This window comes from Salminus brasiliensis, chromosome 14 (genome assembly GCF_030463535.1).
Source record: "Salminus brasiliensis chromosome 14, fSalBra1.hap2, whole genome shotgun sequence".
NCBI lineage: Eukaryota > Metazoa > Chordata > Actinopteri > Characiformes > Bryconidae > Salminus > Salminus brasiliensis.
Window position 1 is genome coordinate 15,001 of NC_132891.1, and position 15,000 is coordinate 30,000.

Here is a 15,000-nt window from a genome sequence, read left to right on the forward strand (position 1 = left end):
ACTCTGAGACAGTAGGAAATACTTATTAAAAATGTTTTAGGACTAAAACTTTCATGTCCCTTTGGTCACTTATCAATAATTTGCCACAGACTGGAGTTGGAGTCGTTATGGGTTTCATCTGGGTCATTTGTGTTTCTCTGCAGGCTCGGTTCTGGGAAACTTCTTTTGGCCTTGTTTGTAAAACCTAACCGTCCACAAGGCCTAAGAAGAAGCTCACCCTCCCTCTTTGTTGTAGGTGTTCAGCATGTTGCTTCTGCTTTGTCCACATGGGGGCATAAAACAGCACTAAACACTATAGTGTTCTACAGCATTAAAGTTCTGATCTTATTTCATTCATTTGTAATATTTATTTCTGTAGCTGAACACTGAAACACACACTGACCACCTGAGTGGACACCTGACCTCCAAATCCTTCACATTTCAAATAAATCAGAATAAGAGTTTTATCAGCCAGAGAATAAAACCTTCCTGGAAATAAACATCCTGAAAGGGCTGATTGATTATGGACACACATTTGTAAATACTGGATCTGTCCTATTAGTTCGGCAGCAGGTCTGAACTTAAACCTGGACTAATGTGAGTTTAGTCCTCAGAGCTCAGACTCAGTGTTTCAGAGAGAGAGAGAGAGAGAAGAGCTAGGTTTACTCTGAGTAGAAAAAAAGAACCATCCAGAAAACACCAGCACTGCAGAACAGCTCTTTATTCAGACTGAAAGACCAGCACACACACTGCTCCCAGATCAACCCTCCCAGATCAACCCTCCAGCTAACTGCTCCAGATCACTCCTCAAGATCACCCCTCCAGCTAACTGCTCCAGATCACCATTCCAGATCACCCCTCCAGCTAACTGCTCCAGATCACCCCTCCAGATCACCCCTCCAGATAACTGCTTCAGATCACCCCTCCAGATAACTGCTCCAGATCCTGCATCACTGTGGGAGAGCAGCTCCAAGCTCCACCCCAGGCCCATGGAGCGGGACTTACCTTTCAGAATCAAACCCAGCCCCTATCTGGAGCCGTGCTAGATGTCTACATGGGGGAAACTCTTTTTCGTCTTCTGGATCTGTCCAATAAAAAAGCCTGGGGCGGTCACAATCAAGAAGACCACTGGATGAGGACAGACCACTCCATTCCAGGTCGTCCTTCCCCTCCTCTACCTCAGCAGAGGGCTGCTCCTTCTGCTCCTTCTGCTCCTGCTCCTCCTTCTGCTCCTCCTCCTTCTCCTCCTGCTGCTGCCTGTCCTCACTGTACTCCCTGCTATGTTTCCTTGGCGTTTCAAACACCTTCACCTCCAGAGAGCTTGGAGCCTCAGTCACAGAGGAGTCTGCAGTTTGACTCTTTTCACTGTTCATGGAAATACAAGACAAAAGGGTTTTAGGATTCTCAGTTCAGCCAATCTGACCTTTCTTTCTAATGTAGTGAATCTGGCTCCTCAGGGCCCCCAGTGTAAACGTACAGAGTACGCCCTATAAAGATCTGCCCAGTCTAATAAACATCAGCTTCACCAGCCAGCTTCCTCGGTCTCAGACACTTCATCTAAGCTAATCCATCAGTTAGTAATCAGTAGTACTGAATACAGCTGTGGAACAGTTCAGTCTGCTGGTTGAGCTCACTCCTCTTTCTATATGTGCATTCACTGTAATCAGTGGGCTCTAATACGGTTCTAATACAGAACAGGTTCTTTGGTATATAAACATACACCCACAGTCTGAACTGAAATAAACACAAATCCTGGAAACTTGTTCAGTTTGCTTACCGTACTCTACTCGACTGCAGCCATGGGTGCTGCTGCACCTCTCGCACCGTCGGCCGAGTGAAAGGGTTGTAGCGCAGCATGTAGGAGATGGCAGACCGACAGGGCTCCTCCGCTCTGATCCAAGCTGGGTAGCTGACAGCTTTACGCTGGAGACGTGGGAGTAAATGCTTATACAAGTTTATGAAGGGCATGGACCCGGTGACCATGACGTACAGAACCACGCCCAGGCTCCATACGTCGCTCTTCTTTGGATCATATGGTTCCTGCATAATCACCTCCGGTGCAGCGTAGCACTGAGTGCAGCAGAACGTCCCGCTCAGGTCAGGAAGGCCTTTATAAAAGCGGCCCAAACCAAAGTCGGTCAGTTTGATTCGGTTGTCGGCAGTGAGCAGAACATTCTCACATTTGATGTCCCGATGGACAATGTCCTGCTGGTGCAGATACACCACAGCACTCAGGAGCTGGGAGAACCAGCCTCTGGCCTTAGGGATGGAGATGTGGCCGAGCTCCTGGATCTTTCCATTTAGATTCGTTGTGGCAGCCTCCATCACTATGAACACCAGTCCGTTATCCAGCTCCAGGATATCATGAACCTCAACAATGTGTGGGTGCTTCACTGTTCTCAGAAGGGTCAGTTCCCGAGGCAGAAGTTTAGACACAAAATAAGCTGACCCTCTCCTGCGGTCCATTACTTTAACGGCCACCTGTTTGGGGTGCCTCTCAGACGTGGCCAGCTTTACCTGGCCAAAACCCCCTTTACCGAGATTACCCAACACCTCATAGCCCAAGCCTTTCAGGGTTAAGACAATGAAGTTAAAAACAAGGAAACACTTGCAGGGATGAACGATGCAAGACTTTAATAAAACGGGCAGGATAACACAAGACAGGGTGTACAAACAAGATAAGCGAACTTAAGGGAGCAGCAAAAAACAAGGCCAATAAACAAAATTAACTTGACCACGGGATTGGGCAAAACAAACCTGGGACTGGGAGGAGTCAGGACAGGATACACACAAAACTGCTGAGCCTAGCTCAGGAGGGGACGGGTAGAGCTTGGGTATACAAAAACAAGTGGACAAAGCAAAACCACAAAGCAATGCTTCGGACAGGGAGAAACCCAACTCGAAGCAGAGCTTCAAAAACAAAAAACAAAAAAAACAAAAAAAAACACTAGGCAGGGTAACCAGAGCAAGGTTACCCACGACACGACACTGGAGGCTTCTCCCTAAGCAGACCAAGGAAGCTTCTGAGCCCAGATAGATACAGCGAACTCACGCCAGCCTTTGTGAGAGTCACTGCCTTTTGTAGCCACAGTCCCAGGTGTGACACATGAGGTTAACGAGGGTGAAGCGATCGCAGGGCTCATGGGCGGAGTCCAGAGATTGCCCCAGGGGAGACCACATCACTGTGTATAGGGGTGCTGCAGAACTACACACCCTCTGGCAGGTTAACCAGTAGGTGAAGTAGTCGAATCTCCTCAGCATCTTTGGGCTCATCAGAGTCTAGATCCTTCAGCAGTGAGAAGTAGTGCACTAGTAGCGCACTATATAGTGAAAAGTGCAGTATTGGACATCCTTACCACTATCCCAAGCCCCAAAACCCTAAACCCTATCTCTTGGCCGGACACTAAACTTAACTAAAAATCTAAACCGAAGCCTTAAACCCAACCTTTAACCCCCTAACATTACCAGCATAACACTGAGAAGGGGAACAAGTATGGACACACCCCCCCCTCCCCCTTTTAAAAACACACACGCACGCGCACACACACACACACCGACAAATTGGCCCCAAATTTGGGCGTGGAGTCCGCCCCTGAGGCGTTGGCAGACCAGGAGGACCCAAAGAGAGAGGAGACCCCAATATTAAATACGCTGATTTCAGCATATTAACCCTTTATCTTAACATGCAGTACCTATCCTCAAGGATAGGGAATAAACTAATTGTAATTTACATTTTTTTATATTTGTGAAAGGTATATAGTAGTTGCAGAATGTATACAGAATACATACATGCATATAGTAAACATACATAGTACTTTACAGAAACAGAATCTGTTTTCAGACTTAAGCATACTTGATGACACAGAACAAACAGTACAGAATTAAATTTACTTTATTCTTTAAATGTTCAAGCCTTCTCATATTTACATATTTTAGATTTTAAGTAAGCCAAAAAAAAAAAAAAAAAAAAAAAAGATTTTCAACACAATAGTAAAACTCTGCCATACATAAAGATTAGCTCCAGGGAAAAGCCCTTCTTCACACGCTGAAACTCAGCAGTAAACTTCAGCCCAGTGCCAGTGTAGAGCAGTGCAACAGCACATGGTACAACTTTGCTTCAATATAAAACTATCAAAAAATACCTTACAATTTGTGGCACAAACTCCATTGCATAGATGAGAACTACGTTCTCTTATTTAACTGGTAACATTTGAGTGGTGCTCTCATATTACAGGCAGTCCAGCAGGACTAGAGAGGAGAGGTCCTGAGAGACAAAACAATCTAACCGAAACATCCATCTGAATAAATACATACAAAAACTTCACCCAGAAAACAAGCGTTAAACAATCTGTAAAGAGTGACTCACGGAATGACATTAAACATCATAAATAATGGAATGAAACTGAAAACATTTTACTTCATTCGAATGTGTATATGATGTGTAAGAATGTGTAATTTTTTTTACACTAAACCTGGTAAACCTGGTTGTCTTAAGATATGATGTTAATTTAACCATGTTATATATATTAATTATAATTAACATTTTGTTCTTTGTAATATCTCACTATAATATTGGCTTGTATTACATCAACCTAAGTGGAAAACTGTATTACCTTTTTGAGTGTTACTATTATTTGTAAATATTGTTTCATTACATTATTACTTCTGATCTGTTAGCTTTAGTAAATGAAATCTCACTTTTAATGCAGCACTGTTACTTTAGATACTTTAGGGCATTTTGCAGTTATTTTCTTTTTTATTTGCTTTACTTTTGTCACCAATTATGTTGAGGCAACACATTTTATTCTTGCAGTAATGATGCAGTAGTGATGATGTGAGCTTTCTTTACCTGCATCAAAAATACTTAATTAGTAACACAGTACACTTTGAGTGAAACAAAAAGAATCTAATGGTTCTACTAACAAGGTGCATAGTTACTCTAAATTCTCTTTAACTTCCACTCCATTTACACTGCAAATAAATGCTATTAGCTAGAAAACCTTCCAAATCCAATTAAAATATCTAATCATTTTTAATATGAGACAGTTGTAAGATTATTACAAGATGGTTCAGCTCATTTCTAGATGTTTTCAAACTTGTTTGAAGTCGTTTTATTTTTAGTAATTCATAAAATAAAGCCAAACCAAAATGCTCTGCCAACAGATTACTTTTCTGCATAAAATTACTTTAAATTACTTTTTTCTGAAAATTCTTTTAGGATCAGTGTAATCTTAAATGATCTTAAGTAAAGAAACACCTTAAGTTTGCTTATAATCCAACAGATTCGTATACTATTCGTATAATAGCATCATGATGAGAAATATTAGATGCACAGATTAGATCTGAGATGTTTTCACTTGCCAGAAGATTTTTAGCAGCATAGTTCAAGTAAAGTAACACAAAATAAAGTTAAGGTGCTGAATGTCCAGTTGGAACAATAAACTCCTGAAGTGAAAAGACTTTGAGGTGCAAAAATGTTCAACAGTAACAATTCATTCAGCAGTAACAAAACAAATCAGCCACTTATCTCCACCGACCAAAACAGAGGTGTTAGCATTTTTCCATCTTAGTTATGCGCTCAAAAAGAATCTGCAGTCTTTTATTTTGGAGAGTCCCTTTTTTTAAACCCATACACAGTTTCCCTCTTTTGCCTAATGTAGTCAATCAGCCAAGTCATGTTTGGTGCTTCTTTAGTTTTAGCACTGGAGCCATGAGGCTAATGTAGCCAAAAAGCAATGAAACCTTGTGGGCACACCTTAGCATGCTGCTAAAAGCACATCAAAGTCTATTAGAGGTTACTAAACAGTTTCAGCAGAGTGTGAGATTACACAGGACTGCAGCACTCAGCACTACGCTAACTAGTGCAGTATAAACGACACAGTCTAGTAGCTCCAGAGCTAAGCTTAAAACTTCAGACATCAAACAAGACGATTAACTACATCTTGAGTAAAGGTGGAAAACTGTAAAAAATTCATTTTTTGGTGAAGTTTCCCTTTTGATTTTAATTGTGCAGCACAATTCAGATCAGCTGAAGGCCGACAGCTTTACCTCAGCAGTCCTGCATTCTGCTTATAGAGTGTGGGGGGGTGGTGTACAGTGGAGTTTGCACCACAGTCGATGTACCGATATGCTTCCAGTGTGTTCTGAGCGCTCCGCACCATGTAGGATGTTTTCACTGAGGTCCTGTAGAGTGTAAATTAACAGGTACATTCAGGGTTAGGGTTAGCCCTAGTCCACTAATTTTAGTAACATTTATTAGAAGTTTGTTTGGACCTGAAGATTAATATATCCTTGAACATTTTCAGACTGAGAAAATCTCACACACTTACTGCATGAAAACCACAATGTTATGAACCTTGATGCTCGCCATGGTACAAAAGGCACTGTAAACAACCCAGAACAGAGAGAGAGAGATCTTATACACTACAAACACACTTCACTATGAAGTGATATTAGTTATTAGAGCTTCATACTGGATATTAATGTTATTAGAGCTTCATACTGGATATTAATGTTATTAGAACTTTATTACATTTTGTTATATCAGCTAACAAAGCCATCCATCCCACCCAGATAAAGAGAGAGAGGGCAGTTATGCTCTGGGACTCCTACAATTGGATGAATATGAGAGCCAACACTTGCGGCACTCAGGCTGCCTGAGCATATGAAGGACTAGTGATTAGAACTAGCACTTACTACACATATGACAGACTTCCACTTATCTCCATACTGACTGTGAAGTTCATCTGCAAGAAGAGAGAAAGAATATAAACACAAGCCAAAATATTTAAATTCTTCAGTTTCTTATAGCAGGCAAATCCTGAGGTTGACCGATCCATGATGTCCTCAATATAATGATAATAAACTACCAAAATAATGTAAAGTAACATATTAAAGAAACATTGTTAAGCAGAAAAATTCAGCCTTAGCCTTCTTGCACATACACAACTTTCCAAATTATTATTTCTTTTTTTTGACATTTTTTAATTGAACTCTTGGATGGTTTTGCGTCTCAGGGCTCTGGATCACTGAAAGCTGTCTCAGACACCTGTAATAATTAGTTTGCTAGGTGAGCTCAAGGGGTTCTCTGCTGCCAAAAAGCAGTGCAGTGCCCTGGACAAGGTATGAAAACAGACATTTCAGGAGAATGTAAGCGTGATCATCGTACTGTAAAGAGCTTTGTGGCAGATTCAGATCACAGGCGGTTTTGTGCAAATAGAGGCGTAATAAGAAATGTTTCTGCTAATCAAATTCATCGGATTAAGAGAGCAGCTGCTAAAATGGCATTAGTCCCACAAACCTCGAGGTGTAGGATCTTCAAAAGCAGGGGTGGGTAACAGGGTCCGAAGTCTAGCACAGTTTGCTGATTTCCCAGCTCTAACAAGCTTACTAAACCTCTCAATCAACAGGTGAGTTGAATCACGTGTGTCTAAGCAGGAAAAGAACAAAATTGTGCAGGAATCAGACCCTCCAGGACCAGAACTGCCCACCCCTGCTACTGAGGCTTGCAGTTCTGCATAAACCTACTATGCAACCACCCGTAACGATCACTGACTATCTCACTGGCAGATCTCAGTATGTCAGGCTAAAGGACTGGACATCAGAGACTGTGGTCAGCAGCACATGAGCACGACAGGGGACAGTCCTTCCCCCTTTCCTCTTCACACTGTACACTTCAGACAAGGACAACTCTGAGACTCTGAGTTTTCGGACGATACTGCCATTGTGGCTTGTGTTAGGGGGTGGACAGGAGACAGGGTACAGACCCCTTGTGGGCGACTTTGTGGCATGGTGCCGTAGGAACATCCTGCTACTGAACACCTCCAAGACCAAGGAGGTGGTGATGGACTTTTGCAGGGCTAGGCCACTCCCACAGCCTGTCTCTCCTGAGGGGGTTGATGTGGACCGCACCTGGATGAAAGGTTAAACTGGTCGGCCAACACAGACATCCTGTACAGAAAGGGCCAGAGCCTCTTGCAGATGTTCTAGATGTGGTGTCCAGCTGTCTTTTCTATGCTGAGGGTGGAACTGGACTCTGTGGTTCAGGTGACAGAGAGGAGGACACTGCACACACCGCTCTCCATCATGGACGATGATGGTCACCCACTGGTCTCCACGATTATGGACTAAAGGAGCCGAGTTCAGTGGCAGGCTGCTGTCACAGAGCTGCTCTACAGACTCAGGAGATCCTTTGACTCTTCAGCTTCTCCCGGAGAGGAGGACAGAGGAAGAGGAAGGAGGAGTCTCTTATGTTTAATCAGAGGTTTAATCTGCACTATTTACACTTTACTGTCCATCCTGTACATCTGCACCCCTCACACTGTACTTTACTGTAATACTAGCATCTGCACTTATTTATTCAGTACTGTCATGTCTGCCGATACCTCCCCCCGCTCCTCCTGCACATCCTTCATTCCTCATTCTTTACTGCACTGCCTTTCATCTCCAGTTGGTTTTAAATGCATATTTTGACATTTATTTTATTCATTGTTATTATTGTAATTATTGTACTGTATTACTGTGCTGCATTGTGCAATTGTTACTGGCTGCTAAATTTCCTTTGGGATCAATAAAGTATCTATCTATATCTATAAATCTAATTTTAGATAGATAGATAGATAAACAGACAGATACTGTTTTGATACAACTGATTACTTGAAAACTGTACTGTAATTTGCAAAATATCATTTGCAAAATAATTTGGAATGCGATGTTGGAAGACTTGTTAGCCGTTAGTTAGACATTAGCATTTTTAGACATTAGCCTTGTAGCTCCAGTAAAAAAATAGAATGTCCTGGATGATTCACCACATTTAAGGGTTGGTTTAAAACACATTTGGGCCCTGAGTGGTCTAGCAGAATATGGTGCTGTCCCTATAACCAGAGGATTGCTAGTTTGAATCCCAGTCATGCTGCTAGCCGTCTGCAGCTGGGGCCCCGAGAGAGCACAACTGCCTTACTTTCACCAAGGTGGGTAGATGGCACTTTCTCCCCACACTTTACGCTACATGGTGCTTTCCTCTGAGTGCACTGGTTGGCCGATGCCGTTGCATCAGTTCTAAAAGAGAGGTGCTGGCTGGCTGCACGTGTTGTAGGAGACATATGCCGGTCTTCACCCTCCCAGTGTCGGGAGCATTGCATGTGATGGAGGAAGAATATGTATGTGTTGGGTAACTGGCGTATAAATTCAGAAAAAAACTGCGCACATTTCAGTTTTTGGCAAATAATAACTATAAATAGACACTCCCCTGCGTACCTGTCTCTGGCTGAGTGGCTGGATAGTGATGACATTGCCCAGCTGCTCGGTGCCAATCACAGTCTTCATGTAGAGCACCTGACTGTTCACGTTGTCCACCAGCACAGTGAAGAAGTTAGCATTGTGGAAGTTCAGAGAGCTCTGATGAAAAACAGAAAAACACTTTAATGCGGTATAGGTGGGGCTTAGTGGACAGGTTTGCTAAATTCAGGGCGGGGCTGAAAAGGTTTGTTCAAATGGGGGGTGGGGCTGGGGCAGTCTGTCCACAGGCAAAACTGAGTGGGCATGTTTGAGGTGGGAAGGGCGGAGAGCAGGCGGGACTGAGTGGGCAGATTGGTTGGAATTAGGGGGTGGGGCCTAGGGACAGGGTTAGGGTTACCCTAGTTTGGGTTGGGGCAGAGGCTGAGTGGGTGTGTGTATCCAAAGGGAGGCAGGTTGTGTGGGCATGTGTTTTCAAATGGGGCATGTAGGCATGTCTGAGCAGAAAATCTGAACAGCCAGTAGAAACCATATTTCACTTTCTCAGACTTTAGAAACAAGTAGCGTAACTCAACTACTACAGAGGTAGTAGTTGAGTTGAAAGGTTTGTTCATTTAGATGGTGTTAATGTCATTAACCCTTGCAAAGAGCAGGTTGGGAGCACTCACAGTCATGTTCATGAGCACTCTGCTCTTCTCATGGTCGAAAAGAACGATAACTGAGCGGATTCCCCCATCCTCCACCAGAACGGGCCGCGGGAACATGAAGAATGCCACAAGTGAGGAGACCAGCAAGCACACGATCACTGACAGACCAACGTACAGCTTTCTGCAAACAGTAACACACACTGCACACTCAAACACGACCACATCTCAAATTGGGACACTCCTTCAAATCAATACATTAAGCTACCCCGCAGCTAAGCTGCACCCATTGCTGAAAGAGATGTGCAAATGCACACACACAGCTTGTCTAGTCCCTGTAGAGAAGAACTGCCAATAGAATAGGACTCTCTGGAGCAGATCAACATCATGACCCTATCGGCACCATGCTGCCTAATGCCAGGCGTGGGCTAGAGGGGTATAAAGCCCTCCAGCATTGAGGAGCTGTGGAGCAGTGGAGGAGCTGAGTTCTCTGGAATGATGGTGGAGGAGCTTCATCCAATACTTTTGATGGAATGAGTTGGGGAGTTGGAGATGGGGTGGCATGGTGATCATGGCAACATGGCTCCTCCAGAATCTAGTAGAAAGTCTTCTTCTCTGGACAGTAGAGACAGTTACTCCAACAAAAGCAGGATTAACTCTTTTAATACCCTTGATTTAAGAAGAAACAATAAATAAGAAGGTGTCCCAATACTTTTGTCATACAGCATACTTACGTCCTCTGAGGCTGCAGTCTCTGGTCACTGTAGGGAATCAGTGCCACCAACTCATTCACCTGACCTGAAAACAACAATAGGTGGGTTAAGGGTCAATCTGCACACAGTCCTGCAACATCAACTGCATGGTCGAGATCAATAACACAGATGAGCTGGTCACTAGCACAAGGCAGGGGTCAGTGAGTGTTATGTAACTCACCTGAAGGTATGCGTCCAGACCCTTGACAAGTAGGACAAGTTATACTATCCCGTCCAGTGAATTCTACATAAGGAAACTGAGCGATGTCCTCCTGTCTGTCCAAACCATCCAGGGAATCATCATCACAGGGCGTTTCATTGCTCTGTGTTGTGCTGTGGTGTCGCGGGACTGGCAGGAGTGCTCTGCAGCTCTGAGACAAGTGTGCCCCCATGTGCTGGCAAAAGCATGCACTTCCCAGCTAAACGTTGCTGCCAAAGAGAAAACTCTCATTATGACTTTGCAGCACTGTATATAGGTTTAACTCCATTACTCTAAACCCAGTCTCTCAGCAGTGAGAGTTTATCTCAAAGGAAACTGCAAAGACACTGACGTACGTTATTACAAATAATACAACAAATGTTACAGAAGATTATTAACAACAACAACAACAATAAATAACAGTAAGCAGTAAAAGAGTGTTTCCTGTAGAAGCTCCAGATCTCATCAGAACAGATGCAGCTGAACATAAATCCAGTAAAAATGAGAAACAAGAGCTTCTCATTCTGAAGAAAGTAGTGAGATCTTGTTGGTGAGCTAGTCTGAAGAACAGAGCTCGGTTCCTCCAGGGTTCTCTTTGATGCCCCCCAGTCCAGCCAGCACAGCGTGGAGGATGTGTTCAACTCCATCAGCAGCAGCAGCAGCAGCAGCTCACCTGATTTACCACCATTAAGCCCTGATTTACCACCAAACCAGGTGTTGATCTGAGGAGAACTCTAAATAATACTAGACTCCACGAGGAGAACTTTGGAGACGTTCTAATGACAACAACAGCTCTGTAACTTTACGTGGTCTGACAGACACTCGGTGGCTGAGCTGCTCTCTGTGAGCTGTTCCTCCTAAACTCTTCCACTGTTCAATAAGAACACCACTCACAGCTGATGGAGGAAGATCTAGGAGGGAGGAGATTTCACCAGCTGACTTGTTGTTGTTGGTGCAGCGGTGTCTCCTATTACATACAGAACCACGCTGGAGTTCAGTGAGCTCTTCAGAACCTCTCGTTCTTTCACTGATGTGTGGAGGAAAGACAGACTGCAGGGCTAGAAGCTGGAGTTTATACAGCTGTGGCAGCGGGACTGAATCACACACCTGAATTAAGAGGTGTCCCAATATATTTGTCCATTATGTGTGTGTGTAAAAAATTGAATGTAAAGCTGCTGATCTCCTCAGTAAATCATTGCTATTAGAATAAACACTAATAATAACACTCCTACAGAAAGTGGTGGAGGTTCTCCATTACTGTGTTCATACAGAAAAGCCTCCAACTGACTCAGTAACTGCAGAGCTCCACACCTGCTGCTGCTAGAGCTGCTGCGGAGGACCGGCTCCAGAGTAATGACTGTGGGGTTAGAACGGGCGTTTCCTGAAGGGGGAATAGGCAATGTCCCAATACTTTTACTCCACACAGGGTAAACACACTGTATGAGGGAGGACTGCAGGAACCCTGTACTGGAAGTCTGCAGTTATTGACACATACAACTTTATATGCATTTTGGCCTGCTCATTACTAATTTAAACAGTCTGACTGAAGACTATATTTGTCGATTCAATACAAATAAGAATAAAAGACAGGTCCCAGTAACTCCTGGTGAAAGACGCTGGGTCTCTGAACCTCCCGAAACAGCATCGCTCTCCATACTTACAGAAAGCGCAGAAAGTCACCGGGCTCGCCTGTGATTGGTCAGGACGCGCACAGCGCTCCCTAACATTAGGCACTGATTGGCTGCAGCGTTTATTTGCATATCAACATCCAACGCGTTAGCAGCCTCTGCTTTGAGCTGTGATGATTAAAACCTCGCCGTCTAAATAAAAACAGATAAATCACGGATTTCATTCAAATCCACTAAAAGTAGCTTCTCATACTACATCCGCCCACCGCGCGCTTAATAGCTGTTGTTTTTGAGTGTCTGTACGACTTAAATTCAACCAAGACGATCCACAACGATGTTGTTTACATTCACTGCCTCAGTGAAACAACTCAAAATTAATGAAACGACTTTTCTTACCAATTTTAGAAAACTTTCAAATGCAGATTTTTAGTTCTCTGTTTTCACTCGTCTGCTGTTTTGGTTCTGCTTGTTTCTTCTTCACTTGTTTAAAGCAGCGGCGCCGCCTCTCTACTCCCCCCTTTCAACAGCCGGGGAATTACAGCACAGCGGGGGTGCTGGGTGGGGGGTGGGGGGTGCTGGGTGCTGGGTGCTGGGTGCTGGGTGGGGGGTGCTGGGTGCTGGAATGGTACAAATTTGTCATTTTTGTAGCGTTTAAAATATTTTATTACCTAAACTATAAATCTAGTAAATAAGTACAAAAAGGTTTGGGAGTAGACACGTGGAAAATAAACAACATTTGAACAATTTTGCTATCTTGATAGACAGACTGCTGTTCATGATTATAGTGAATAAACTGCTACAGCCATCTGAGAATATTGTGATAAAGATTTATTTGCCACTATAAATAAATCTACTTTGATAACAGTATACCTAAATCTCAAGTATATTTATATTTAAAATGATCTGAAATGATATTATGAGAATAAACATTACAGTTTATAAAACATTAAACCATTTAAAAGTCCCAGGAAAAGTTCAAAGTCTCCCTCTATAAATATGTTCTCTTTATTAAATAATGATAAAAGTTCAAACACTGCAGATTCAGTTTCTCATCATTTATTCAAAATAATTTAAAAGTTCAAATCTTCATTAACAATCAAAAAACATCCACAGATATTAATATTAGTATTGGACTGATGAGTTGAAGATTGGTCTCTCTCCCTCTCTCTCAGGTGTTCCTCAGAATCCCCTGGAGCTGAATCGCACTGCAATTAATACAATAATAAAACATGCCAACATGAGTGTGTGTGTGTGTGTGTGTGAAGTTAGCATCATGGGTATGTCATGTTTGATTCTACATTATATTGATTTATAAACAGAAAGTGTTAGGTTTCCAAAAGGAGAACTGTGTGTGTGTGTGTGTGTGTGTGTGTGTGTGTGTGTGTGTGTGTACACCTTGTGAGTTGGACTGCTCACTGTCAGAATCCTCATTTTCATACAGTTTCTGAATGTTAAAATCAGAACAGGAGACAAGAGACATAAAAAAAACAGAAAACACTGAGAACCAAAACAAGGAGCACAAAGTCCCACAGTCCCACAGTCCCAGTCCCACAGTCTCACAGTCCCAGTCCCAGTCCCACAGTCTCCCAGTCCCAGTCCCACAGTCTCCCAGTCCCACAGTCCCACAGTCTCACAGTCCCAGTCCCAGTCCCACAGTCTCATAGTCCCACAGTCTCACAGTCTCATAGTCCCACAGTCTCACAGTCTCACAGTCCCAGTCCCAGTCCCACAGTCTCACAGTCCCAGTCCCACAGTCCCACAGTCTCACAGTCCCAGTCCCACAGTCTCACAGTCCCACAGTCTCACAGTCCCATAGTCTCATAGTCCCACAGTCTCACATTCCCAGTCCCACAGTCTCACAGTCCCACAGTCTCATAGTCCCACAGTCTCACAGTCCCATAGTCTCACAGTCCCAGTCCCACAGTCTCACAGTCCCATAGTCTCATAGTCCCACAGTCCCAGTCCCACAGTCTCCCAGTCCCACAGTCTCACAGTCCCATTGTCTCATAGTCCCACAGTCCCACAGTCTCACAGTCCCATAGTCTCACAGTCCCAGTCCCAGTCCCACAGTCCCACAGTCTCATAGTCTCACAGTCCCACAGTCCCACAGTCTCACAGTCCCAGCCTCACAGTCTCACAGTCCCAGTCTCACAGTCCCACAGTCCCAGTCCCACAGTTTCACAGTCTCACAGTCCCACAATCTCACAGTCCCATAGTCTCATAGTCTCACAGTCCCAGTCCCACAGTCTTACAGTCCCAGTCCCACAGTCTCACAGTCCCACAGTCCCACAGTCCCATAGTCTCACAGTCCCAGTCCCACAGCCTCACAGTCCCACAGTCCCATAGACTCACAGTCCCAGTCCCACAGTCTCACAGTCTCACAGTCCCACAGTCCCATAGTCTCTCAGTCCCAGTCCCACAGTCTCACAGTCCCAGTCCCACAGCCTCACAGTCCCAGTCCCACAGTCCCAGTCCCACAGTCTCACAGTCCCACAGTCTCATAGTCTCACAGTCCCACAGTCCCAGTCCCACAGTCTCACAGTCCCACAGTCTCATAGTCTCAC

General features: G+C 44.0%; 3 protein-coding genes across 4 annotated transcripts in view; all 3 read right to left on the minus strand.

The window, feature by feature from the left end:
• Window positions 1-817: 817 nt before the first annotated feature.
• LOC140577428 (testis-specific serine/threonine-protein kinase 6-like) lies at window positions 818-3,122 on the minus strand. The gene is made up of 3 exons (XM_072697407.1): window positions 3,032-3,122; window positions 1,757-2,546; window positions 818-1,344 (listed from the first exon to the last, which is right to left on the minus strand). Exons 1-3 carry the CDS (start codon window positions 3,120-3,122, stop codon window positions 981-983), a joined length of 1,245 nt encoding a protein of 414 aa, XP_072553508.1. The 3' UTR covers window positions 818-980.
• Window positions 3,123-3,884: 762 nt separating this feature from the next.
• tmem106c (transmembrane protein 106C) lies at window positions 3,885-12,924 on the minus strand. 2 transcript variants are annotated; one of them, XM_072697064.1, is made up of 8 exons: window positions 12,833-12,924; window positions 10,791-11,038; window positions 10,592-10,655; window positions 9,882-10,041; window positions 9,235-9,375; window positions 6,676-6,725; window positions 6,309-6,362; window positions 3,885-6,162 (listed from the first exon to the last, which is right to left on the minus strand). In XM_072697064.1, exons 2-8 carry the CDS (start codon window positions 10,999-11,001, stop codon window positions 6,024-6,026), a joined length of 819 nt encoding a protein of 272 aa, XP_072553165.1. In that variant the 5' UTR covers window positions 11,002-11,038; window positions 12,833-12,924; the 3' UTR covers window positions 3,885-6,023. The 2 variants fall into 2 exon arrangements, with proteins under 2 accessions (XP_072553165.1, XP_072553166.1); XM_072697065.1 differs by having other exon boundaries at window positions 10,791-12,628; window positions 12,833-12,913.
• A 632-nt stretch (window positions 12,925-13,556) lies between these two features.
• The window catches only part of LOC140577450 (PTB domain-containing engulfment adapter protein 1-like), a 6,851-nt gene continuing 5,407 nt past the window's right edge, over window positions 13,557-15,000 (minus strand). Inside the window, exons 8-9 of the mRNA XM_072697436.1 lie at window positions 13,832-13,880; window positions 13,557-13,641 (exon numbers count right to left, since the gene is read on the minus strand). Coding sequence (XP_072553537.1) covers window positions 13,616-13,641; window positions 13,832-13,880 — 75 coding nt within the window. The 3' untranslated portion in view covers window positions 13,557-13,615. The remainder of the gene's footprint in view (window positions 13,642-13,831; window positions 13,881-15,000) is intronic.

Coding starts and splice junctions, on each gene's coding strand:
- LOC140577428 (XM_072697407.1), bottom strand. CDS start 3,122: ATGAGCCCTGCGATCGCTTCACCCTCGTTAACCTCATGTGTCACACCT. Junction 2,547..3,031: donor TGACTCTCACAAAGGCTGGC/GTGAGTTCGCTG, acceptor TAACCCTGAAAG/GCTTGGGCTATGAGGTGTTG. Junction 1,345..1,756: donor CTGCAGTCGAGTAGAGTACG/GTAAGCAAACTG, acceptor TTCCATGAACAG/TGAAAAGAGTCAAACTGCAG.
- tmem106c (XM_072697064.1), bottom strand. CDS start 11,001: ATGGGGGCACACTTGTCTCAGAGCTGCAGAGCACTCCTGCCAGTCCCG. Junction 6,726..9,234: donor AGCCACTCAGCCAGAGACAG/GTACGCAGGGGA, acceptor CTCTTCTTGCAG/ATGAACTTCACAGTCAGTAT. Junction 6,363..6,675: donor GGAAGTCTGTCATATGTGTA/GTAAGTGCTAGT, acceptor GGTTGTTTACAG/TGCCTTTTGTACCATGGCGA.